Below are 26,388 nucleotides of genomic sequence, written 5' to 3'. Positions count from 1 at the left end.
TGTTAACTCAGAGGTGCTTCATTCTGCACTCATCCAAATTAAAAACAAATAAAATTAAGAACTGGAAGTAATGCACTATTTATTTTTATAGGCAATTACTCAGCTGACATAATGATTAAAGCATAAGTGGCACTAGAGTCCTGCATCAAGCAACCAAAAACTGTTGTTGGTCCTGGAGTTAAGAGTGAACTTGGATAAATACAATGGGGTAATTTCACTTGACATGTAGACTGACGATTTTTGTAAAATAGGCAAGGTGGGCTTTTGGTTTCTCTCCCTTTAAAAACAGAAATAAATATTTCTAAATAACAAACTGGCTTTATTTACAAATTAGTAAGAATGTCTCACCCCATGTTCAAGAATGGCCTTTTTCCCTTTAATCAGATTACAACCGCTCACTTTCTGATATTTGAAACAAAATCATCTTCAAAATATCATTATTTTATAAACAAGCCATTGAATGTTGGTTGCAATTTCAGTTTAATCCACCAGAAAAGACAGAACAAATAATACAACAAATATTGTGGTTAAACTCAAATATGCTAATTGATAAACAACACTATATCAATTGGAACCTTTGTCAAGTGGAAGGGGTAAAAAGTAAGGAACTTGTCTGTCGGCCCTGCATTAATTAACTTCTTAGGGCTCCTTTTTACTCAATTTCTGCCTTAGTGACGTGCCCAAGGTAAACTGCCTTTTGCTACGACCCTGAATCCATGATATGCATATAATTGGTACCATTGGAAAGAAAACACTTGAAGTTTGTAGAAATGTTAAAATAATGTAGGACACGGTGGGAGAAAATCACAGATACGGTAGGAGAAAATCCAAAGAAAAACCAACCAGAATTATTTTTTAGAGACCATCCTCTTATAAGAGCAAACATGTGCTCCCAGGATGCAATTCCTATGGCTTCCACAGGATGTCAGCAGTCTATGTTCAAGGTGTCAGGCTTGTAACTTCCAAAACGAATAAGAAATATCAGTTTTAGTACAGGGACACAGTCTTGGAAATTCGTGTTTGCGCGCGCCATGAAGACAGGACGCACCTGCTAAAATCGGTTTCCTATTGAACATACTTCTTTCCGTAAGAAATATTATAGTTTGATTACATTTTAGGGTATCTGAGGAGTAAATAGAAATGTATTTTGACTTGTTGAAACAAAGTTTAGGTGTAGATTTTCGGATTCCTTGCTCTGCATGTTGAACGAGTGGATTACTCAAATCGATGGTGCCAACTATACTGACTTTTTGGGAAATAAAGAAGGATTTTATCTAACAAAACAATACTACATGTTATAGCTGAGACCCTTTGGATGACAAATCCGAGGAAGATTTTCAAAAAGTGAGTGAAAATGTAATTGGCTATTTGTGAATTTATGAAACCTTTGCCAATGGAAAAATATTGTCATGTGGGGTGCTGTCCTCAAACAATCGCATGGCATGTTTTCGCTTTAATAGCTACTGTAAATCGGACAGTGCAGTTAGATTAACAATAATTTAAGCTTTCAACCGATATAAGACACTTATATGTACCTAAATGTTTAATATCCATAATTTTTTAGATTATTTATTTGTATTGCGCGCCCTCCAGTTTCACCGGAAGTTGTCCCGCTAGCGGGACACTGAGCCCTAAGAAGTTTTAAAAAAACCAAAATTGGTTCAAGAAAATTGTGATAAATAAAAATATATACCAGTTTTACTTAAGGACCGCAAAATTGACAGCTATGCCATATAGATTGCAAAATAGTTGGGAAGAGATTTTCGATGTCCCAAATCCATGAAACATGGTTTATGAATTGACACGCAATTTTCCGTTTATTATAACCTACTGCAGGATATATCAAGTTAATCCATTTGATAAATGTCTTTGAGCAGCCTTAAGAGTACCCAACCCCAAACATGGATAATACCGCCATACTCAAAGGAGGCATGGTTCAATAATTTAAATAGGGGGGTACAAAAGTCAGTCTCTCTCTCATTCACATCTCATATGGTTTGGGATGTCGTGGACTGGAGAGGAACTTTGGGTAAATCTCTTCACTGTGCAAATTAAACACAACCAGAGAGAGATAGTGAGAGAAAAAGAAAGATGGAGAGAGAAAGAGAATGATGTCATTTTCGGTCACAACTTGTAGACTTGTTTACGTGCTGCTGTGCGTTTTGTTGCTAACCTTACTTTGCTACCTACCAACTTTACGGTTTTTACTTTTTAATTACCGTTTACATTTTTAGTTTTTCCCTCGCTCAACTTTTTTTCATGTAACTTTTTTCACTCCGGACGCTTTATCTGGACGTGGTTCGTCAGGACCTCCTCCAGCCGAAGCTAAGTAGTAACATTAACATGATGCCTTCTTATTGCAGTCGCTGTACTCATAATATACAGGAGAACGATCGCCTTACGGCGAGGATAGCTGTGCTGCAAGCCCAGCTTCAGACGCAATTGTTAGGCAAGGGTAATTTAAGTGTAGGAAAGGATGAAATAGCGTCTGTGCCACCAGTAAGTACAGATAGTAGTATAAATCCCCTCGCACAGTCCCCGCAGTCGGAAAACCTTCACATGGTTTCTGGAAGGAAATGCTGTAGAAATGCTCAACCGGTGTCGCTCATTCAGCCGACAGAAACTTTAAACCGGTTCTCCCCAATAAGCAGTGAATCGGAGTCAGAGGGCGAGCCTTCTCTGGTCTCTACTCCTCCCGTTACGGGGTCTGAGGCGCCGAAGCCTCCCACCATTAGCTCTGACATATTGAAAACCCTAGTCATTGGCGACTACATTACCCACAGTATTAGACTGAAAACAAATTATCCAGCGATCATACTCTGTTTACGAGGGGGAAGGGCTACCGTCGTTAAGGCTAATCTGAAGATGGTGCTGGCTAAAGCTAAAACTGGTGAGTGTAGAGAGTATAGAGATATTGTTATCCACGTCGGCACCAACGATGTTAGGATGAAACAGTCAGAGGTCACCAAGCGCAACATAGTTTCAGCGTGTAAATCAGCTAGAAGGATGTGTCGGCATCGAGTAATTGTCTCTGGCCCCCTCCCAGTTAGGGGGAGTGATAAGCTCTACAGCAGTGTCTCACAACTCAATCGCTGGTTGAAAACTGTTTTCTGCCCCTCCCAAAAGATAGAATTTGTAGATAATTGGCCCTCTTTCTGGGACTCACCCACAAACAGGACCAAGCCTGGCCTGTTGAGGAGTGACGGACTCCATCCTAGCTGGAGGGGTGCTCTCATCTTATCTACGAACATAGACAGGGCTCTAACTCCCCTAGCTCCACAATGAGATAGGGTGCAGGCCAGACAGCAGGCTGTTAGCCAGCCTGCCAGCTTAGTGGAGTCTGCCACTAGCACAGTCAGTGTAGTCAGCTCAGCTATCCCCATTGAGACCGTGTCTGTGCCTCGACCTAGGTTGGGCAAAACTAAACATGGCGGTGTTCGCCTTAGAAATCTCACTGGAATAAAGACCTCCTCCATTCCTGCCATTATTGAAAGAGATTGTGATATCTCACATCTCAAAATAGGGCTACTTAATGTTAGATCCCTCACTTCCAAGGCAGTTATAGTCAATTAACTAATCACTGATCATAATCTTGATGTGATTGGCCTGACTGAAACATGGCTTAAGCCTGATGAATTTACTGTGTTAAATGAGGCCTCACCTCGTGGTTACACTAGTGGCCATATCCCCCGCGCATTCCAAAGGCGGAGGTGTTGCTAACATTTATAATAGCACATTTCAATTTACAAAAAACCCAGACGTTTTCGTCTTTTGAGCTTCTAGTCATGAAATTATGCAGCCTACTCAATCACTTTTTATAGCTACTGTTTACAGGCCTCTTGGGCCATAAACAGCGTTCCTCACTGAGTTCCCTTAATTCCTATCGGACCTTGTAGTCATAGCAGATAATATTCACATGGCAAAGTCCACAGACCTATTCCAAAAGGCTTTTGACTCAGTGGGTTTAGTCAAACATGTCTCCTGACCTACTCACTGCCACAGTAATACTCTGGACCTAGTTTTGTCCCGTGGAATAAATGTTGTGGATCTTAATGTTTCTCCTCATAATCCTGGACTGTCGGACCACCATTTTATTACGTTTGCAATCACAACAAATAATCTGCTCAGACCCCAACCAAGGATCATCAAAAGTCGTGCTATAAATTCTCTGACAACCCAAAGATTCCTAGATGCCCTTCGAGACTTCCTCCGCCTACCTAAGGACGTCAGAGTACAAAAATCAGTTAACCAGCTAACTGAGGAATTCAATTTAACCTTGTGCAATACCCTAGACACAGTCGCACCCCTAAAAACAAAAAACATTTGTCATAAGAGACTAGCTCCCTGGTATACAGAAAATACCTGAGTTCTAAAGCAAGCTTCCAGAAAATTGGAATGGAAATGGCGCTACACCAAACTGGAAGTCTTCCGACTAGCTTGGAAAGACAGTACCATGCAGTATCGAAGAGCCCTCACTGCTGCTCAATCATCCTACTTTTCCAACTTAATTGAGGAAAATAAGAACAATCCAAAATGGATTTTTTAAACTGTCGCAAAGCTATCTAAAAAGCAGCATTCCCCAAGAGAGGATGGCTTTCACTTCAGCAGTGACAAATTCATGAACTTCTTTGAGGAAAAGATCATGATCAGTAGAAAGCAAGTTATGGACTCCTCTTTAAATCTGCGTATTCCTCCAAAGCTCAGTTGTCCTGAGTCTGCACAACTCTGCCAGGACCTAGGATCAAGGGAGACACCCAAGTTTTTTATCTCTTGACACATTGATGAAAATAATCACGGCCTCTAAACATTCAAGCTGCATACTGGACCCTATTCCAACTAAACTACTGAAAGAGCTGCTTCCTGTGCTTGGCGCTCCTTTGTTGAACATAATTAACGGCTCTCTATCCACCGGATGTGTACCAAACTCACTAAAAGTGGCAGTGATAAAGCCTCTCTTGAAAAAGCCAAACAAATATTTAAAAAAACTATTGGCCTATATCGAATCTCCCATTCCTCTCAAAACTTTTAGAAAAAGCTATTGCGTAGCAACTCACTGCCTTCCTGAAGACAAACAATGTATACGAAACGCTTCAGTCTGGTTTTAGACCCCATCATAGCACTGAGACTGCACATGTGAAGGTGGTAAATGACCTTTTAATGGTGTCAGACCGAGGCTCTGCATCTGTCCTCGTGCTCCTAGACCTTAGTGCTGCATTTGATACCATCAATCACCACATTCTTTTGGAGAGATTGGAAACCCAAATTGACCTACACGGACAAGTTCTGGCCTGCTTTATATCTTATCTGTCGGAAAGATATCAATTTGTCTCTGTGGATGGTTTGTCCTCTGACAAATCAACTGTAAATTGATGGTTGTGCAGTCGTCTCAAATAAAACTGAAAAAACTCGGCGTTACTCTGGACCCTGATCTCTCTTTTGACGGACATATCAAGACTGTTTCAATGACAGCTTTTTTCCATCTACATAACATTGCAAAAATCTGAAACTTTGTCCCAAAATTATGCAGAAAAATTAATCCATGCTTTTGTCACTTCTAGGTTAGACTACTGCAATGCTCTACTTTCTGGCTACCCCGAAAAAGCACTAAATAAACTTCAGTTAATGCTAAACACAGCTGCTAGAATCTTGACTAGAACCAAAAAATGTGATCATATTAATCCATTGCTAGCCTCTCTACACTGGCTTCCTGTTAAGGCAAGGGATGATTTCAAGGTGTTACTGCTAACCTACAAAGCATTACATGGGCTTGCTCCTACCTATGTTTACGATTTGGTCCAGCCGTACATACCTACATGTATGCTACGATCACAAGACGCAAGCCTCCTTACCGTCTCTAGAATTTCTAAGCAAACAGCTGGAGGCAGGGCTTTCTCCTATAGAGCTCCATTTTTATGGAATGGTCTGCCTACCAATGTGAGAGATGCAGACTCGATCTCAACCTATATGTCTTTATTGAAGATTCATCTCTTCAGTAGGTCCTATGATTGAGTGTAGTTTGGCCCAGGAGTCTGAGGGTGAACAGAAAGGCACCGGAGCAACGAACCGCCCCTTGCTGTGTGCCTGGCCGGTTCCCCTCTCTCCACTGGGATTCTCTGCCTCTAACCCTATTACAGGGGCTGAGTCACTGGCTTACTGGTGCTCTTCCATGCCATCCCTAGGAGGGGTGCGTCACTTGAGTGGGTTGAGTCACTGACGTGATCTTCCTGTCCGGGTTGGCGCCCCCCCTTGGGTTGTGCCGTGGCGGAGATCTTTGTGGGCTATACTCGGCCTTGTCTCAGGATGATAAGTTGGTGGTTGAAGATATCCCTCTAGTGGTGTGAGAGCTGTGCTTTGGCAAAGTGGGTGGGGTTATATCCTGCCTGTTTGGCCCTGTCCGGGGGAATCATCGCAACCCCTCCTGTCTCAGCCTCCAGTATTTATACTACAGAAGTTTGTGTCGGGGGGTTCGGGTCAGTCTGTTATATCTGGAGTATTTCTCCTGTCTCATCCGGTGACCTGTGTGAATTTAACCTGTTAGGGCTAGGGGGCAGTATTTGCACGGCTGGATAAAAAAAATGTACCCGATTTAATCTGGTTACTAATCCTACCCAGTAACTAGAATATGCATATACTTATTATATATGGGTAGAAAACACTCTAAAGTTTCTAAAACTGTTTGAATGGTGTCTGTGAGTATAACAGAACTCATTTGGCAGGCAAAACCCTGAGACATTTTCTGACAGGAAGTGGATACCTGATGTGTTGTATTACCTTTAAACCTATCCCATTGAAAAACACAGGGGCTGAGGAATATTTTGGCACTTCCTATTGCTTACACTAGATGTCACCAGCCTTTACAAAGTGTTTTGAGTCTTCTGGAGGGAGATCTGACCGAACAAGAGCCATGGAACGATGATGGCCCATTAGACACCTGGCGCGCGAGTTCATGTTGGGTACCCTCGTTCCAATACGTTATAAAAGAGTATGCATTCGTCCACCTTGAATATTATTCATGTTCTGGTTAAAAAAGGCCCTAATGATTTATGCTATACAACGTTTGACATGTTTGAACGAACGTAAATATATTTTTTCCCCTCGTTCATGACGAGAAGTCCGGCTGGCTTAGATCATGTGCTAACAAGGCGGAGATTTTTGGACATAAATGATGAGCTTTTTTGAACAAAACTACATTCGTTATGGACCTGTGATACCTGGAAGTGACATCTGATGAAGAGAATCAAAGGTAATGGATTATTTACATAGTATTTTCGATTTTAGATCTCCCCAACATGACGTCTAGTCTGTATCGCAACGCGTATTTTTCTGGGCGCAGTGCTCAGATTATTGCAAAGTGTGATTTCCCAGTAAGGTTATTTTTAAATCTGGCAAGTTGATTGCGTTCAAGAGATGTAAATCTATAATTCTTTAAATGACAATATAATATTTTACCAATGTTTTCTAATTTTAATTATTTAATTTGTGGTGTTGACTTGACTGCCGGTTATTGGAGGGAAACGATTTCCTCAACATCAATGCCATAGTAAAACGCTGTTTTTGGATATAAATATGAACTTGATAGAACTAAAAATGCATGCATTGTCTAACATAATGTCCTAGGAGTGTCATCTGATGGAGATTGTAAAAGGTTAGTGCATCATTTTAGCTGGTTTTATGGTTTTGGTGACCCTGTCTTTGAATTGACAAAACATTACACACAACTATTGTAAATGTACTGTCCTAACATACTCTAAATTTATGCTTTCGCCGTAAAACCTTTTTGAAATCGTAAAACGTGGTTAGATTAAGGAGATGTTTATCTTTCAAAGGGTGTAAAATAGTTGTATGTTTGAAAAATTTGAATTTTGACATTTATTTGGATTCAAATTTGCCGCTCTTGAAATGCACCTGCTGTTGATGGAGTGCACCACGGGGGGGACGCTAGCGTCCCACCTAGCCCATAGAGGTTAAGTATGCTCTCTCTATCTTTCTCTGTCTCGAAGGACCTGAGCCCTAGGACAATGCCTCAGGACTACCTGTCCTGATGACTCCTTGGTGTCCCCAGTCCACCTGGCCATGCTGCTGCTCCAGTTTCAACTGTTCTGCCTGCGGCTATGGAACCCTGACCTGTTCACCGGACATGCAACCTGTCCCAGACCTGCTGTTTTCAACTCTCTAGAGACAGCAGGAGCGGTAGAGATACTCTAAATGATCGGCTATTAAAAGCCAACTGACATTTACTCCTGAGGTGCTGACCTGTTGCACCCTCTACAAGCACTGTGATTATCATTATTTTACCCTGCTGGTCATTTATGAACATTTGATCATCTTGGCCATGTTCTGTTATAATCTCCACCCGGCACAGCCAGAAGAGGACTGGCCACCCCTCATAGCCTGGTTCCTCTCAAGGTTTCTTCCTAGGTTCTGGCCTTTCTAGGGAGCTTTTCCTAGCCACCGTGCTTCTACACCTGCATTGCTTGCTGTTTGGGGTTTTAGGCTAGGTTTCTGCACAGCACTTTGTGACATCAGCTGATGTAAGAAGGGCTTTATTAATACATTTGATTGATTGATTGATTGAATGAATGACAGAAAGAAAGAGACAGAGCGTTAGAGGGAGCAAGAAATAGATAGTGTGACATCAGCCACTGAGGACTGGTCCTGGTATGCCATAAATCCACTCTATGGTGCCCATAGTTTTCTAAACATGAAACAACTGATTAGGAACCAGGCTCTCACTTCTACAGATGTAAGATCTTAATTTGAGCCAGTTTGCTAAAGCAGGAAAATAATCCTGCAGCAACAGGAAAGTTGAATTTTTATGTGGATCATAATGAATGGTCATTTTTGTAAGGATTGCTATATTCCTCGTAAGGAAACATGTCTAAGTGGAAATCGCAAACTTCAGAAGCCTTTTTAAACCTCAAAAACACTACACGTTTTAAATTCCCTGCATTGCAGGCACGTTCTCCTGCAACAGGGTGATCAAATTAAGATCCCACACCTGTTCCCAGTAAACAAGAGCCCATCAGTGTCCAAAGCTCCACACCAGTAGGCCCACTCAAAGGGCCCTCCTACTGTTGCCATAGGCTCAACATACTGTAATCATATTAAGCCAAATGAATCAGCACTAGTCTCCTACGCCAATGAGCCCTCTGGTACAACCCAATAAGCCCATAGAAAGGCCAAGTGTCTCATACCCCTGAATCCATAACAACTAAAACAGCCTAGAGACTCTTATACCCGTAATCCAACTCAACTGTCCCTTAGTGCTAAAATTCCTCCACAGCGATAGGAAAGACTCATTGCCAGTTATCGCAAACGCTTGATTGCAGTTGTTGCCGCTGAGGGTGGCACAACCAGTTATTAGGTTTAGGGGGCAATTACTTTTTCACATAGGGCCATGAAGGTTTGGATAGCTTTTTTCCCTTCATAAATAAAATCATCACTTAAAAACGGAATTTTGTGTTTACTTTGGTTATCTTTGTGTAATATTTACATTTGTGTGATGATCTGAAACATTTAAGTGTGACAAATGTGCAAACAAATAAGAAATCAGGAAGGGGGCAAATACTTTTTCACAGCACTGCAGATGACTCAACATTATACACATCAGCTACTACAGCTACTGAAATGACTGCAACACTTAAAGAGCTGCAGTTAGTTTCAGAATGGGTGGCAAGGAATACATTATTGCTAAATATTTCAAAAACTAAAAGCATTGTATTTGGGACAAATCATTCACTAAACCCTAAACCTCAACTAAATCTTGTAATGAATAATGTTGAAAATGAGCACATTGAGGTGACTAAACTGCTAGGAGTAACCCTGGACTGTAAACTGTCATGGTCAAAACATATTGATAAAACAGTAGCTAAGATGGCGAGAAGTCTGTCAATAATAAACCGCTGATCTGCCTTCTTAACATTATCAACAAGGCAGGTCCAACAGGCCTTAGTTTAGTCACACCTGGACTACAGTTCAGTAGTGTGGTCAGGTGCCACAAAGAAGGACTTAGGAAAATTACATTTGGCTCAGAACAGGGCAGCACAGATGGCCCTTAAAGTACACTGGGAGCTAACATTAATGATATGCATGTCAATCTCTCATGGCTCTAAGTGGAGGAGAGATTGACTTCATCAATACTGGTTTTTGTAAGAAGTGTTGACAGGCTGAATGTACCGAGCTGTCTGTTTAAAATACTAGCACACAGCTCGGACACCCATGCACACCCCACAAGACATAACACCAGAGGTCTCTTCACAATCCCCAAGTCCATAACAGACTATGGGAGGCGCACAGTACTACATAGAGCCATAACTACATTGAACTCTATTCCACATCAGGTAACTGATGAAAGCAGTAGAATCAGATTTAAAAAAAAATGGTAACAATACACCTTATGGAACAGCAGGGACTGTGAAGAGACACACACAAAGGTACTTACTGTAATATTGTTGTATGGTGGTATTATACATCTTGTATTGTAGATATGTAGTGGTGTAATAATGTTATATGATGAACTGCTTTATATTTTGTTTTATAAGTAATTGCCTTAACGTTTTTGGACCTTAGGAAGAGTAGCTGGTGTTTTTTTTTTTATTTATTTTTTTAAGTCATTTAGCAGACGCTCTTTTCCAAAGCAACTTACAGTAGTGAATGCATACATTTCATTTTTTTTTTTCTCCATACTCGTCCCAGGTGGGAATTGAACCCACAACCCTGGCATTGCAAACACCATGCTCTACCAACTGAGCTACACAGGACTTAAATACAAGTACTGAACGAATACATTTTGTTTATTAAATGTCCTGCTAAAGCCAGAGGTAGTTGAAAATCTCATCAGCCAAGCTCTCTCTCAGTCATCTACTGTATGGAATGGGCCAGGCATCTCAGATACCCACATATCCACTCAACCATAGAGATAATATAATTCACTATAATTCAGGAATCTAGGTACAGATCTAGGATCAGCTTCCCCTCCCACAACCTTAACCATTAGTGGGGGAAATGCTAAACTGACCCAAGATCAGCATACAGGGGCAACTTCACTCTACTCCTAGTCCTCTTTGCAATAAAGAAATACAACTTCCACTTACACAAAACAAGCTCTAAGTCTACCCGTCATACACCCAGCTAGTTCAGAGTCTTCTACCCCAAGACCCAGTCAAATAGTTCACAGCTGCCTACCTTCACAGTATGTGGAGTCCCCGTGGATGGAGACAAAGCCGCTCTTGCACTCACACTCCGCTCTGGTATTCCGGTTTTTACACTCCGAATTTTCCCCACAAATGAGTCCCTCTGAGCAGAAGTCGTAGCCTGGGAGAGAGGGGGACAAACTTCTGATTCAACAGTCTGGGTTTGACTGAGATCACACAGGGTGCTGACAGTGGGGTTGGGCAAAGTGGTGAGGTAGAAAATGAGCCGGCATTCCTGGAAAAAGCTTGTAACCCAAAATCAAATTTTCAGGAATTTGAGAATTTGTTGTTGATCAATCAACATATTCTAACACAAACTCAAAGTTCACAAAACTATAGTATCAAGAGCAAAGAATGGGGCATGGAAACGCTATGATTTTGTGGAACGCTTTGAGTTCGTAGCTTTCCCCAGACAAACACACATATACAATAAATAATCTACAGGAAAAATGCCTGCTGAGAAGAGCGAGTGTAATCCATCAAACAGGTGCACACAGACAGACAGCCAATCTACCAGACAACCAGACAGACAGACAGACAGACAGAGACAGATGACTGACAGACACAGACAGGCAGGCAGGCAGACACAGGCCTGCATGTACAGTAGACGACTCAGTCGTCTCCTCTCTTGATCTGAACCCATCTATCCCTTCATTCCCAGTAATGAGTAGCGCCAGTCCAACTCTCTGTGAAACCCCCCTCTGAACCTCAGTGCTTAGGGAACCATTAGCATTCTACATTCTCTCTCCCTCTCTTTCTCTTTCAGTGCATTCTGAAAGGTTTTTGTAGTTGAGATGCCGTATGGAGGGCTCTGTCCTTACTTATAACAGAGCAAAACTTTGTTAAGCATAGCATGGAGAGATAGGGCCCCCCTCTACTTCCAGGGGGTTTCCAGTGGAGTTGTGAAGGGCTTAACATTTTGGGGGTGTACCTGGGCTCGGAGAGGTGGGTCAGGAAGGACTGAGAGGGGCTGTCACAGGCAGTGGTGTCAAGACTGGCCAGGTGGAGGTGGCTTCTGTCCCAAGTGTCATATAGAGGGAGGGTGCTGATAATCAACTACCTGGTGGCATTCTTCCTGTGGCATAAACTGGCTGTTCTCAACACCCCCGCCGGTCTGCTCACAGACCTGCAACACAAGCTGCTGGATTTTTTCTAGTCAGGCAGTGTTGTACATGTCTGTCCATGAAGGAGGACAGGGCCTGGTAGAACTGGAGAGCAGGGTGGCTGCATTACAACTAAAGGTGTCGCAGAGACTGCTGTACCATACTGATGTCGGCTGGAGGGAACCAGAATGCATGCTGATGGATTAGGGTTGGACCGGCAGCTGTTCCTCATGAGGCTGGAGAGGCTGAGTACAGCAGGTCTCTCTGATTTTTACTCTGCGGTGCTGAGGGCCTGGTAGCTGCTAAGGACCACACGAGAAGGCGCTTTGGAGCCTGTGCTGTGGGTGTAGGAGGAGCCTATCTTCCACAATCCAGACATCCTTTTGAGATCGGTTCAGAAGCGACTGATGGTAGCGGGTTTACTGGGTGATCTTCGGCTGCGGCGGGAGGAGGGGTGGAAAGCCCCAGAAGTCCTGGCACAACATACAGGACTAACAACTCTTAGGCTGCTGGAGAAATTCCTGGGGGAGGTCCAGGAGGCACTGTCTGAGCCGGTAAGGGGGGTGTTGGAGCAGCCAAAGGGGGAGGGGACACAATGTTTCCACCACTGCAGATGACAGCAGAGACTGGGAACTGGCAAGGGGGTATGGAGGACTTGTTACATTTTAACACTCCAAGCCCTGGGGGAGTTTGAGGGGGTGGGAGGTAAAGCCCTCTACAACCTCTGCATTAAAGTGAGGAACATTAGGAGCCTAACAGGAGTGAAGGCACATCAGTGGCAGGGGATATGTGTGGCGGAGAGTGTGGTGGGTTTTAGATGGAAAGGCTCTACAAACTCCCAGTACCAAAAATATCAGGGGACCTCCAGTGGAGGGTTCTACATGGAGACCTGGCCACTAATAGCTGGTTGGCATGGGGCGACCCAGGAGTCGGACAGGTGTGTCCTTTCTGTGTCATGAGTGAAACTGTGCATCATGTGTTTTCTGTGTGTGCCAGGTTAATGGCATTAATGTCTCTGTTGGATTGTCTGTGTGAGAGGTAGGGGGGGTGGAGTTTACTGTTGGGATGTTTATAATGGAGTACAGGTATTCGAATAAGGAAAAGGCCAAATGTGTGTTTGAATTTTTGTTTGCTCAGGCAAAGTTGGTTATTTGGCTAACAAGGAGGAACAGGGTCAAAGGTGGGGGGATAACAGACCCTTTACTATTATTTAATGGGATGGTATCTGCGCACCTTAGAGTGGAATTTGAGTTCTATAAAATGATAAAAAGTGGAGTTTACTGTTGGGATGTTTATAATGGAGTACAGGTATTCGAATAAGGAAAAGGCCAAATGTGTGTTTGAATTTTTGTTTGCTCAGGCAAAGTTGGTTATTTGGCTAACAAGGAGGAACAGGGTCAAAGGTGGGGGGATAACAGACCCTTTACTATTATTTAATGGGATGGTATCTGCGCACCTTAGAGTGGAATTTGAGTTCTATAAAATGATAAAAAGTGGAGTTTACTGTTGGGATGTTTATAATGGAGTACAGGTATTCGAATAAGGAAAAGGCCAAATGTGTGTTTGAATTTTTGTTTGCTCAGGCAAAGTTGGTTATTTGGCTAACAAGGAGGAACAGGGTCAAAGGTGGGGGGATAACAGACCCTTTACTATTATTTAATGGGATGGTATCTGCGCACCTTAGAGTGGAATTTGAGTTCTATAAAATGATAAAAAGTGTGGAGATGTTTCAGGAGATATGGTGTGTTGGTGAGGCCGTCTGTATAGCTGGGGAAGATGGGTTGGATATACAGTGAGGGAAAAAAGTATTTGATCCCCTGCTGATTTTGTACATTTGCCCACTGACAAAGAAATGATCAGTCTATAATTTTAATGGTAGGTTTATTTGAACAGTGAGAGACAGAATAACAAAAAAAAAATCCAGAAAAACGCATGTCAAAAATGATTTGCATTTCAATGAGGGAAATAAGTATTTGACCCCCTCTGCAAAACATGACTTAGTACTTGGTGGCAAAACCCTTGTTGGCAATCACAGAGGTCAGATGTTTATTGTAGTTGGCCACCAGGTTTGCACACATCTCAGGAGGGATTTTGTCCCACTCCTCTTCTCCAAGTCATTAAGGTTTCGAGGCTGACATTTGGCAACTCGAACCTTCAGCTCCCTCCACAGATTTTCTATGGGATTAAGGTCTGGAGACTGGCTAGGCCAGGGGTGTCAAACGTCCGGCCCGCAGGCCGAATCAGGCCCGCAAAGGGGTTTAATCCGGCCCGCGAGATGATTTTGTAAAGTATAATAATGAGCTGCAATTTTTCAATAAAAGAAACTGCTGTTCCAATTGCGTCCACTGGATGGCGCATTAGCAATTGTGTTAAGCAAGCAAACTGTTTATACCGGAGCAGAGCAAGTAGGTCAAGCAAGTGCAGCCAGTCCGGATGAGCTACTTTGTTTTGCCCGCGATATTTATTACGGCTTCTACTTTTAACATTATGTGCTTTGGCACCCTCATTGCCCCAATATGTCTCTGTCAAAAAAGAGAAAAGTGGACGCAGAGTGCAGAGTGTTCCAAGAAAAATGGTCATCCTCCTATTTATTCACGGAATTGAATGGGTAAGCTGTATGTTTGGTGTGTTCACAGCATGTTGCAGTGCTGAAAGAGTATAACCTTCGTCGCCACTATGTGAGTCTTCATGCCAACAAATATGACAACTTTCAAGGACACCGGAGAAGAGAGAAGGTGAATGAACTGTTGGCGGGTCTGAAGAAACAGCAGTCTGTGTTTACTCACAGCCGAGACATCAGTGACGCTGCAGTGAAAGCTAGCTACCTCATTGCTAATGAAATCGCAGTGGCTTCAAAACCATTTAGTGAGGGTGAATTTCTAAAAACATGCATGATGAAGGCAGCGGAGATTGTGTGCCCTGAAAAGCGCCAGGCTTTTGCAAATATCAGCCTGACAAGAAACACAGTTGCAGACAGGATTTCAGATCTTTCAGTGGATTTGGACAGCCAGTTGAAGCAAAAAGTAAAGTAATTTATTGGGTTTTCAGTTGCAATTGATGAAAGCACGGACATTACAGATGTTGCACAACTGGCCATTTTCATCCGCGGAGTTGATGACACATTGACCGTCACCGAGGAGTTCGTGGAGTTGGTGCCGATGACAGATACAACAACAGCAGCTGATATTTTCACCGCACTCGTCGGCGCGCTGGACAGGGTCGGAGTGGACTGGTCCCGCACTGTCAGCCCGGCTACAGATGGTGCGCCCTCAATGATCGGGAAAAAAGCAGGCGTTGTGACAAAGTTCAGAGAGAAAGTGCAATCTGCAAATGGAGGACGTGATTTTTGGACTTTTCACTGTATTTTGCACCAGGAGGCTTTGTGTTGCAAGTCATTAAAGATGGATAACGTCATGAAGGTGGTCATCCAAACTGTTAATTTCATCCGATCCAGAAGCCTGAATCACCGTCAGTTTGACAGCCTTCTCAGAGAGAAAGACCACATCTATGGCCTGCCATACCACACTGAGGTAAGATGGTTAAGCCGAGGTGCTGTGCTTAGGCGTTTCTTTGATTTACGAGAAGAAATTGAACAGTTCATGGAAGAAAAGGGCAAACCAGTGTTAGAATTTCATTCCGCAGAATGGATGCAGGACCTTGCATTTATGGTGGATGTTACAGAGCACCTGAATAACTTGAACAAACAGCTGCAAGGGCGCAACAAAGTCGTCACGCAGTATTATGACAGCGTACGTTCTTTCAAGTTGAAGCTGTCATTGTGGGAGACGCAACTCGCCGGTGGTGATGCAGCTCACTTCCCCTGTCTGAAAAATGTGTGCGCGACCCAACATGTGGCAGACATGAAGCTGTTCAAAGATAACATAACGGGACTGTTACGGGAGTTTGAGCAACGCTTTCAGATTTTTGGTGAACTGGAGAAAGACTTCAACGTTTTTTGCTCGCCATTCACCGTGAATCCCTCTGATCTGCCCGTCAGCATCCAACTTGAAATAATAGACTTGCAGTGTGACTCGGATATGAAGGGCAAATTTGCCGCAGCTGGTCACCCCAACTTGACAGCCCTCGCTGCAAAATTGTTGTGCATGTTTGGAACCACATATCTTTGTGAGCAAGTTTTCTCTGTAATGAGCATACATAAAACAAAGCTGCGCTCAAGGCTCACGCACAAGCACTTGAATCACATCCTGAAGTTGGCTGCCACTCAGGATGTGACGCCTGATATTGATGCGCTGGTGAAAGCTAAAAGATGCCAGGTATCAGGAGTCAAATAAACTATGAAACCCCACTTAAAGTGCTGCATGAGACACCCTGATATAGTTCTGTGATCTGTGATATACTTCTGTGAATCACTGAGGCATTGTGTGTTTGTGTGTTCTTTTTCTTTAGAATTTTCAAATAAACTTGAGGTGTTTTATGATTAATAGTGATGTTGTGCTTGTACTATTGTGGACACACTGTCCTCAGGCTCCAGCTTTATGTTTTATGTTGATCGTATTAAAACAAAGAAAACAATCTGAAGTTGTTGTTTTTAAGTTATATATACCATGATTTTACCGGTCCGGCCCACTTGGGAATAGATTTTCCTCCATGTGACCCCTGAGCTAAAATGAGTTTGACACCCCTGGGCTAGGCCACTCCAGGACCTTAATGTGCTTCTTCTTGAGCCACTCCTTTGTTGCCTTGGTCGTGTGTTTTGGGTCATTGTCATGCTGGAATACCCATCCACGACCCATTTTCAATGCCCTGGCTGAGGGAAGGAGGTTCTCACCCAAGATTTGACGATGCATGGCCCCGTCCATCGTCCCTTTGATGCTGTGAAGTTGTCCTGCTGCCTTAGCAGAAAAACACCCCCAAAGCATAATGTTTCCACCTCCATGTTTGACGGTGGGGATGGTGTTCTTGGGGTCATAGGCAGCATTCCTCCTCCTCCAAACATGGCGAGTTGAGTTGATGCCAAAGAGCTCCATTTTGGTCTCATCTGACCACAACACTTTCACCCAGTTGTCCTCTGAATCATTCAGATGTTCATTGGCAAACTTCAGACGGGCATGTATATGTGCTTTCTTGAGCAGGGAGACCTTGCGGGCGCTGCAGGATTTGAGTCCTTTACGGCGTAGTGTGTTACCAATTGTTTTCTTGGTGACTATGGTCCCAGCTACATTGAGATCATTGACAAGATCCTCCCCTGTAGTTCTGGGCTGATTCCTCACCGTTCTCATGATCATTGCAACTCCACGAGGTGAGATCTTGCATGGAGCCCCATGCCGAGGGATCTTGACAGTTCTTTTGTGTTTCTTCCATTTGCGAATAATCGCACCAACTGTTGTCACCTTCTCACCAAGCTGCTTGGCGATGGTCTTGTAGCCCATTTCAGCCTTGTGTTGTTCTACAATCTTGTCCCTGACATCCTTGGAGAGCTCTTTGGTCTTGGCCATGGTGGAGAGTTTGGAATCTGATTGATTGCTTCTGTGGACAGGTGTCTTTTATACAGGTAACAAGCTGAGATTAGGAGCACTCCCTTGAAGAGTGTGCTCCTAATCTCAGCTCGTTACCTGTATAAAAGACACCTGGGAGCCAGAAATCTTTCTGATTGAGAGGGGGTCAAATACTTATTTCCCTCATTAAAATGCAAATCAATATATAACATTTTTGACATGCGTTTTTCTGAATTTTTTTGTTGTTATTCTGTCTCTCACTGTTCAAATAAACCTACCATTAAATTTATAGACTGATCATTTCTTTGTCAGTGGGCAAACTTACAAAATCAGCAGGGGCTCAAATACTTTTTTCCCTCACTGTACGGTTGTAGAAGTGGTGAGGTTTTGGTTATTGTGATGTATGATGTTGTTTTGTATCAAGGGGTAGAGGGCAAGGAGATATTTATTTTTGAAAGGGGGAGTGGGGGGGATGGGGCGATGGTGGTTGTGAGGTTTTAATTAAATGAGTATATATCATTAAAGACAAAAAGTCTCTTTCTTTCCCTCTCTCTGTCTCTGACATTTTTCTCTCTCTTTCTCCCTCCCTCTGTCTTTCTTTCTCTGTCATATTCTCTCTTTCTCTCCCTCCCTCCCTCCCTCCTTCTCAGAAGAGGTCTTACATGTACAAAGAATCAGAACCTCAGAGGTGGAAGTTTGGCTGATGCCACGAGGGAGATAGAAACGACATGCACTTGCAGGGCTACAGTTGTTCTTCAGGTAAAACTTGTGTCATATGGTAGCACACCTTGCAGGCTGCCGCAGAATTCCATGGCATGTTATTTAATTGTCAGCCATTGTTGCCATTAATGCTGTCTCTGCCTTGCCGGTTGCCCTCTCTCCACTGGGATTCTCTGCCTCTAACCCTGTTACAAGGGCTGAGTCACTGGCTTACTGGTGTTCTTCCATGCCGTCCATGGGAGGGGTGCGTCACTTGAGTGGGTTGAGTCACTGACGTGGTCTTCCTGTCTGGGTTTGCCCCCCCCCCCCCTTGGGTTGTGCCGTGGCGGAGATCCTTGCGGGCTATACTCGGCCTTGTCTTAGGACGGTAAGTTGGTGGTTGGAGACATCCGTCTAGTGGTGTGGGGGCTGTGCTTTGGCAAAGTGGGTGGGGTTATATCCTGCCTGTTTGGCCCTGTCCGGGGGTATCATCGGATGGGGCCACAGTGTCTTCTGATCCCTCCTGTCTCAGCCTCCAGTATTTATGCTGCAGTAGTTTATATGTCGGGGGGCTAGGGTCAGTCTGTTACATCTGGAGTATTTCTCTTGTCTTATCCGGTGTCCTGTGTGAATTTAAATATGCTCTCTCTAATTCTCTCTTTCTCTCTTTCTTTCTTTCTCTCGGAGGACCTGAGCCCTAGGACCATGCCTCAGGACTACCTGGCATGATGACTCCTTGCTGTCCCCAGTCCACCTGGCCGTGCTGCTGCTCCAGTTTCAACTGTTCTGCCTGCGGCTATGGAACCCTGACCTGTTCACCGGACGTGCTACCTGTCACCGACCTGCTGTTCTCAACTCTCTAGAGACAGCAGGAGCAGTAGAGATACTCTCAAAGATCGGCTATGAAAAAGCCAACTGACACTTACTCTTGAGTTGCTGACTTGTTGCACCCTCGACAACTACTATGATTATTATTATTTGACCATGCTGGTCATTTATGAACATTTTAACAACTTGACCATGTTCTGTTATAATATCCACCCGGCACAGCCAGAAGAGGTCTGGCCACCCCTCATAGCCTGGTTCCTCTCTAGGTTTCTTCCTAGGTTTTGGCCTTTCTAGGGAGTTTTTCCTAGCCATCGTGCTTCTTTCACATGCATTGCTTGCTGTTTGGGGTTTTAGGCTGGGTTTCTGTACAGCACTTTGAGATATCAGCTGATGTACGAAGGGCTATATAAATAAATTTGATTTGATTTGCATGCAAGTTAGTGTTAGTTTGAGCACCAGATGGCATCTTTGTGAAGCATTTGACAGTCTTCAACATTGGCTGTACTAGAGAATTTAAAACCTTTTTTGTAAGAACATAGTATATGGGATTGATTTTAAGAAACTTAGCTTAAATAATTTGATTAATATATGGTGTATCTATTCCAAGAAAAATTTAAAATGAAACCCTCTGAAAATATGGCGCTGTACAACTTGACCGGTCGGGAGTAGGCTACAACACTAAGAGCATAACATGTCCACACCCTAATTGTAGTCTAACCAATACTCAAATGGAGATTCATTGAAAATAAAAATCGCATTAATTTATCAAGACCAGTCCCCTGTAACGACGGTCATCAGGAATGGACCAAGGCGCAGCGGGTTGAGTGCTCATAATTAACTTTTTAATGAAAACACTTATACAAACAAAATGATGGACGACGAATACAGACTTGAAGGCGAACGACAGCAATTCAAGTGACAACCTCCCACAAATTACAAACACAAACACACCCTAATATATAGGACTCTCAATCAAAGGCAACTAGACAACACCTGCCTTCAATTGAGAGTCCACACCCCAATTAACTAAACATAGAAACAGACTAACTAGAAAGAACATAGACTAGCAGAGCAGTGACCAAAAACCCCGGAATACATAAATCAACTACCCTCTACATAATACACACACCCCGAACCACATAAACCAAATACCCTCTGCCACGTCCTGACCAGCCTACACTAACAAAATAACCCTCATACTGGTCAGAACGTGACATCCCCATCTTGTCCCCAAGATGGATAGATAGAGAGAGGGAGAGCACGCTTTGCTCCACAGGTAATATTACACTTCGCTACATTACAACGGCTTGATTTGTTTGATCTGAGCAATTCTTCTTAGCTAGCTACATAGCCGTCTTTGTATCAAAGATAATTGTGTAGTTTAGAGTAACTGAGTAATTATCGAGGCTAGCTATCTTCGTCCTCCTAACGTAGTCAACACTGCTAGCTGCTAGCTAGCTAGTCATCACTGTTAGCTAGCCAACTTCTACCGACTAGCAGCACCGCAGAAACTATTACATTACAACGCAACGACTTGATTAGTGTGGCGTTAGTGTTAGTTAGCCAGCTACATAGTTGTCTTTGCTGTCTCTGTATCTAAGATAATTGTGTAGTTTGAGTTTGAGTATTATCGAGGTGTGCTAGCCAGCCGCGACGCGGCGCCAGACTTACTCAACACACCTAGTCATCATTAACCCACTGCCAGCTAGCCAACCGTTACCGACTAGCAGCGCTGTAGTTACTAATACTTTACAACGGAACGATTTGACTAGTGCAGTGTTACCTAGCTAGCTACCTAGTTGTCTTTGTCATAGCTTGATAATTGTTAATTGATAATTGTTAGCTAGCCAGCCATCGAGGTTAGCTAGCCAGCTATTTCCGTCCCCCGCGACGCCATTTTTCCTAACCTAGCCAACTAGCCAACTATTACCGACGAGCTGCATTGTTGAAACTAAATACACTACAAGGAACGTCTTGATTAGTGCTATGTTAGCTAGCTAGCTACAAAGTTGCTTTGTATCATGACAAGGTGTAGTACTGAAACTACCGAGGTTACCTAGCCAGCTACACGTTCAAAGTCAACAACGCAGCCACTGCTAGCTAGCCTACTCCACCAGCCAGCAGTACTGTATCATTTTAGTCAATAACATTTTTGCAACGTAAGCTTAACTTCCTGAACATTCGAGACGTGTAGTCCACTTGTCACTCCAATCTCATTTGCATTAGCGTAGCCTCTTCTGTAGCTTGTCTACTATGTGTCTGTCTATCCCTGTTCAATCCCCTCTGCACAGGCCATACAAACGCTCCACACCGCGTGGCCGCTGCCACTCTAACCTGGTGGTCCCAGCGCGCACGACCCACGTGGAGTTCCAGGTCTCCGGCAGCCTCTGGAACTGCCGGTCTGCGGCCAACAAGGCTGAGTTCATCTCAGCCTATGCTACCCTCCAGTCCCTAGACTTCCTGGCGCTGACGGAAACATGGATTACCACAGATAACACTGCTACTCCTACTGCTCTCTCCTCGTCTGACTACGTGTTCTCGCATACCCCTAGAGCATCGAGCCAGCGGGGTGGTGGCACTGGAATCCTCATCTCTCCCAAGTGGACATTCTCTCTTTCTCCCCTGACCCATCTGTCTATCTCCTCATTTGAATTCCATGCTGTCACAGTTACCAGCCCTTTCAAGCTTAACATCCTTATCATTTATCGCCCTCCAGGTTCCCTTGGAGAGTTCATCAATGAGCTTGACGCCTTGATAAGTTCCTTTCCTGAGGATGGCTCACCTCTCACAGTTCTGGGTGACTTTAACCTCCCCACGTCTACCTTCGACTCATTCCTCTCTGCCTCCTTCTTTCCACTCCTCTCCTCTTTCGACCTCACCCTCTCACCTTCCCCCCCTACTCACAAGGCAGGCAATACGCTTGACCTCATCTTTACTAGATGCTGTTCTTCCACTAATCTCATTGCAACTCCCCTCCAAGTCTCCGACCACTACCTTGTATCCTTTTCCCTCTCGCTCTCATCCAACACTTCTCACTCTCCCCCTACTCGGATGGTATTGCGCCGTCCCAACCTTCGCTCTCTCTCTCCCGCTACTCTCTCCTCTTCCATCCTATCATCTCTTCCCTCTGCTCAAACCTTCTCCAACCTATCTCCTGATTCTGCCTCCTCAACCCTCCTCTCCTCCCTCTCTGCATCCTTTGATTTCCTCTGTCCCCTATCCTCCAGGCCGGCTCGGTCCTCCCCTCCTGCTCCGTGGCTCGACGACTCACTGCGAGCTCACAGAACAGGGCTCCGGGCAGCCGAGCGGAAATGGAGGAAAACTCGCCTCCCTGCGGACCTGGCATCCTTTCACTCCCTCCTCTCTACATTTTCCTCTTCTGTCTCTGCTGCTAAAGCCACTTTCTACCACTCTAAACTCCAAGCATCTGCCTCTAACCCTAGGAAGCTCTTTGCTACCTTCTCCTCCCTCCTGAATCCTCCTCCCCCTCCCCCCCCCTCCTCCCTCTCTGCGGATGACTTCGTCAACCATTTTGAAAAGAAGGTTGACGACATCCGATCCTCGTTTGCTAAGTCAAACGACACTGCTGGTCCTGCTCACACTGCCCTACCCTGTGCTTTGACCTCTTTCTCCCCTCTCTCTCCAGATGAAATCTCGCGTCTTGTGACGGCCGGCCGCCCAACAACCTGCCCACTTGACCCTATCCCCTCCTCTCTTCTCCAGACCATTTCCGGAGACCTTCTCCCCTACCTCACCTCGCTCATCAACGCATCCTTGACCGCTGGCTACGTCCCTTCCGTCTTCAAGAGAGCGAGAGTTGCACCCCTTCTGAAAAAACCTACACTCGATCCCTCCGATGTCAACAACTACAGACCAGTATCCCTTCTTTCCTTTCTCTCCAAAACTCTTGAACGCGCCGTCCTTGGCCAGCTCTCTTGCTATCTCTCTCAGAATGACCTTCTTGATCCTAATCAGTCAGGTTTCAAGACTGGGCATTCAACTGAGACTGCTCTTCTATGTGTCACGGAGGCTCTCCGCACTGCTAAAGCTAACTCTCTCTCCTCTGCTCTCATCCTTCTAGACCTATCTGCTGCCTTTGATACCGTGAACCATCAGATCCTCCTCTCCACCCTCTCCGAGCTGGGCATCTCCGGCACCGCGCACGCTTGGATTGCGTCCTACCTGACAGGTCGCTCCTACCAGGTGGCGTGGCGAGAATCTGTCTCCGCACCACGTGCTCTCACCACTGGTGTCCCCCAGGGCTCTGTTCTTGGCCCACTCCTATTCTCGCTATACACCAAGTCACTTGGCTCTGTCATATCCTCACATGGTCTCTCATATCATTGCTATGCAGATGACACACAATTAATCTTCTCCTTTCCCCCTTCTGACAACCAGGTGGCGAATCGCATCTCTGCATGTCTGGCAGACATATCAGTGTGGATGACGGATCACCACCTCAAGCTGAACCTCGGCAAGACGGAGCTGCTCTTCCTCCCGGGGAAGGACTGCCCGTTCCATGATCTCGCCATCACGGTTGACAACTCCCTTGTGTCCTCCTCCCAGAGTGCTAAGAGCCTTGGCGTGACCCTGGACAACACCCTGTCGTTCTCCACCAACATCAAGGCGGTGACCCGATCCTGTAGGTTCATGCTCTACAACATTCGCAGAGTACGACCCTGCCTCACACAGGAAGCGGCGCAGGTCCTAATCCAGGCACTTGTCATCTCCCGTCTGGATTATTGCAACTCGCTGTTGGCTGGGCTCCCTGCCTGTGCCATTAAACCCCTACAACTCATCCAGAACGCCGCAGCCCGTCTGGTGTTCAACCTTCCCAAGTTCTCTCACGTCACCCCGCTCCTCCGCTCTCTCCACTGGCTTCCAGTCGAAGCTCGCATCCGCTACAAGACCATGGTGCTTGCCTACGGAGCTGTGAGGGGAACGGCACCTCCGTACCTTCAGGCTCTGATCAGGCCCTACACCCAAACAAGGGCACTCCGTTCATCCACCTCTGGCCTGCTCGCCTCCCTACCTCTGAGGAAGCACAGTTCCCGCTCAGCCCAGTCAAAACTGTTCGCTGCTCTGGCACCCCAATGGTGGAACAAGCTCCCTCACGACGCCAGGACAGCGGAGTCAATCACCACCTTCCGGAGACACCTGAAACCCCACCTCTTCAAGGAATACCTGGGATAGGATAAAGTAATCCTTCTAACCCCCCCCTTAAAAGATTTAGATGCACTATTGTAAAGTGGTTGTTCCACTGGATATTATAGGTGAATGCACCAATTTGTAAGTCGCTCTGGATAAGAGCGTCTGCTAAATGACTAAAATGTAAAATGTAAAAAATGTTGTCTCAGAGCAGTGCGAAACGGTGCTGAAATAGTTGACTACACGCGGGTAGGCTATTGCTTCAAATCTTATTGTTTCAAACTTCAATATGCTTAAATGCAACAATGTCACAAATAATTGAACACACACAATTATTAAAACTCTAATGCTTTAATATTTAGTAATTTCTTCCCACCAAATTCATACGCATTATATAAATAGGCCCATGTCCACCTTGATATTGGGGGTGCGCCATGTGGCCGTGCCTAACGGTGAAAGGGGGTGCGCCAGAATTCACAGTTTGCTACGGTTGTTTTCTCTCCCTGTTTTTAGAGGGAGAGAAACCAAAAGCCCACCGCCCGGCGAAACCCTCTCCTAACCCGGACGACGCTAGGCCAATTGTGTGTCGCCTCGTGTCTCCCAGTCGCGGCCGGGACGGGTATCAAATCAGCATCTGTAGCAATGCAGTGTCTTAGACCACTGCGCCACTCAGGAGGCCCCATCCACAAAGTTTTTATTGCTGATCAATTGCCTTGCACAAAGTATCAAAATACTAAAATACTACTTAAACAGGACTTCTAAAGAATTTAATTTAAATGTTCATTTTATTTTTTGATCACAAAACAATGAGAAAATATGGAAAAATAAATAATTAATGAAATGTTAATTATATAAAGCAGCTCATGTCGGCCCGAACCGATCATCATCAAGAGATATGCTGGACCCTATGTCAGAGAGGTGTTTTTGGGACCACATTGTGTCTGTTTTTCTGCTAATAGCCCTTGTGAAAACATGTTTTCAAAAGGCCTCCAGGGCTGACAGAAGTTCCTTACTTTTCCCCCCTTCCACTTGCCTCTTCCATTTATTCCCATAGTAATTCATGACGGTTTGCATTGCAAATGAGGGCATAAACTGGGTCAAGACATCAACAGAGTAAGTAGACCTTTATGTAGTAAAATAAAGGTTAAATAAAATAAATAAACCTACAGCACTTTTAACAGCACATTACTCAACACTAGTGAGACTCATGTCGCCTACAGTAGGCCTACACTATATCCCAAAAAATATTTTTCAATGACGTGACTCTCCGTCAATAATTTCATTTTGAGGATTGGAGGATTCTAAATTAATATCTAAGGGGCATTTTTGTGAGGGAAAACCTGATCTGTGAGAATATCTAAGGGGCTTTTATATAATTATAATGCAGGATTAATACTAATAATAATAATCGCTTTGTTTAAAAAATAACAATATTTGAGATTATTTTGTTTTCAAATAACCTAAAGTGAGCGATTGTAATCTGAATAAAGGGAAAAAGGCCATTCTTGAACATGGGGTGAGACATTCTTACTAATTTGTAAATAAAGCCAGTTTGTTGTTAAGAATTATTTATTTCTGTTTTTAGCGGGAGAGAAACAAAAAGCCCACCATGCCTATTTTTTGGACAAGGACATCCCGGCCGGCCAAACCCTCCCTTAACCCGGACGACACTGGGCCAATTGTGCGTCACCTCATGGGTCTCCCGGTCGCAGCCGGCATGGGTATCGAACCAGCATCTGTAGGGCACCATAATAAACCACAAATTACCTCTAAATCTCGCAGCATAATCTAAAAACTTTTAGTTGAGCAACCACTGTACAGCGTGCACACACATCATCCAATCCCAGTGCAATGGAAAAGGTAGAATATGCCGATTTAATGACTATCCAATATAAAAGGTCTCGTCCAAGGAGATAATGGCAGGTTATGAGTGGGAGATATTCTGAAAGGGAAAATAATCCT

At 44.4% G+C, this 26,388-nt stretch overlaps 1 protein-coding gene across 1 annotated transcript in view; it reads right to left on the bottom strand.

Annotated features, from left to right (window-relative positions):
• LOC106587057 (protein kinase C-binding protein NELL1) overlaps nucleotides 1–26,388 on the bottom strand; it is a 510,579-nt gene that overhangs the window by 291,068 nt on the left and 193,123 nt on the right. The window contains exon 12 of the mRNA XM_014174942.3: nucleotides 11,185–11,313. Coding sequence (XP_014030417.3) covers nucleotides 11,185–11,313 — 129 coding nt within the window. The remainder of the gene's footprint in view (nucleotides 1–11,184; nucleotides 11,314–26,388) is intronic.

This window comes from Salmo salar, chromosome 26 (assembly GCF_965601325.2).
Source record: "Salmo salar chromosome 26, fSalSal1, whole genome shotgun sequence".
Lineage (NCBI taxonomy): Eukaryota > Metazoa > Chordata > Actinopteri > Salmoniformes > Salmonidae > Salmo > Salmo salar.
The sequence above is the reverse complement of the archived record's forward strand: the minus strand, read 5'-3'. Positions and strand labels throughout refer to the sequence as shown.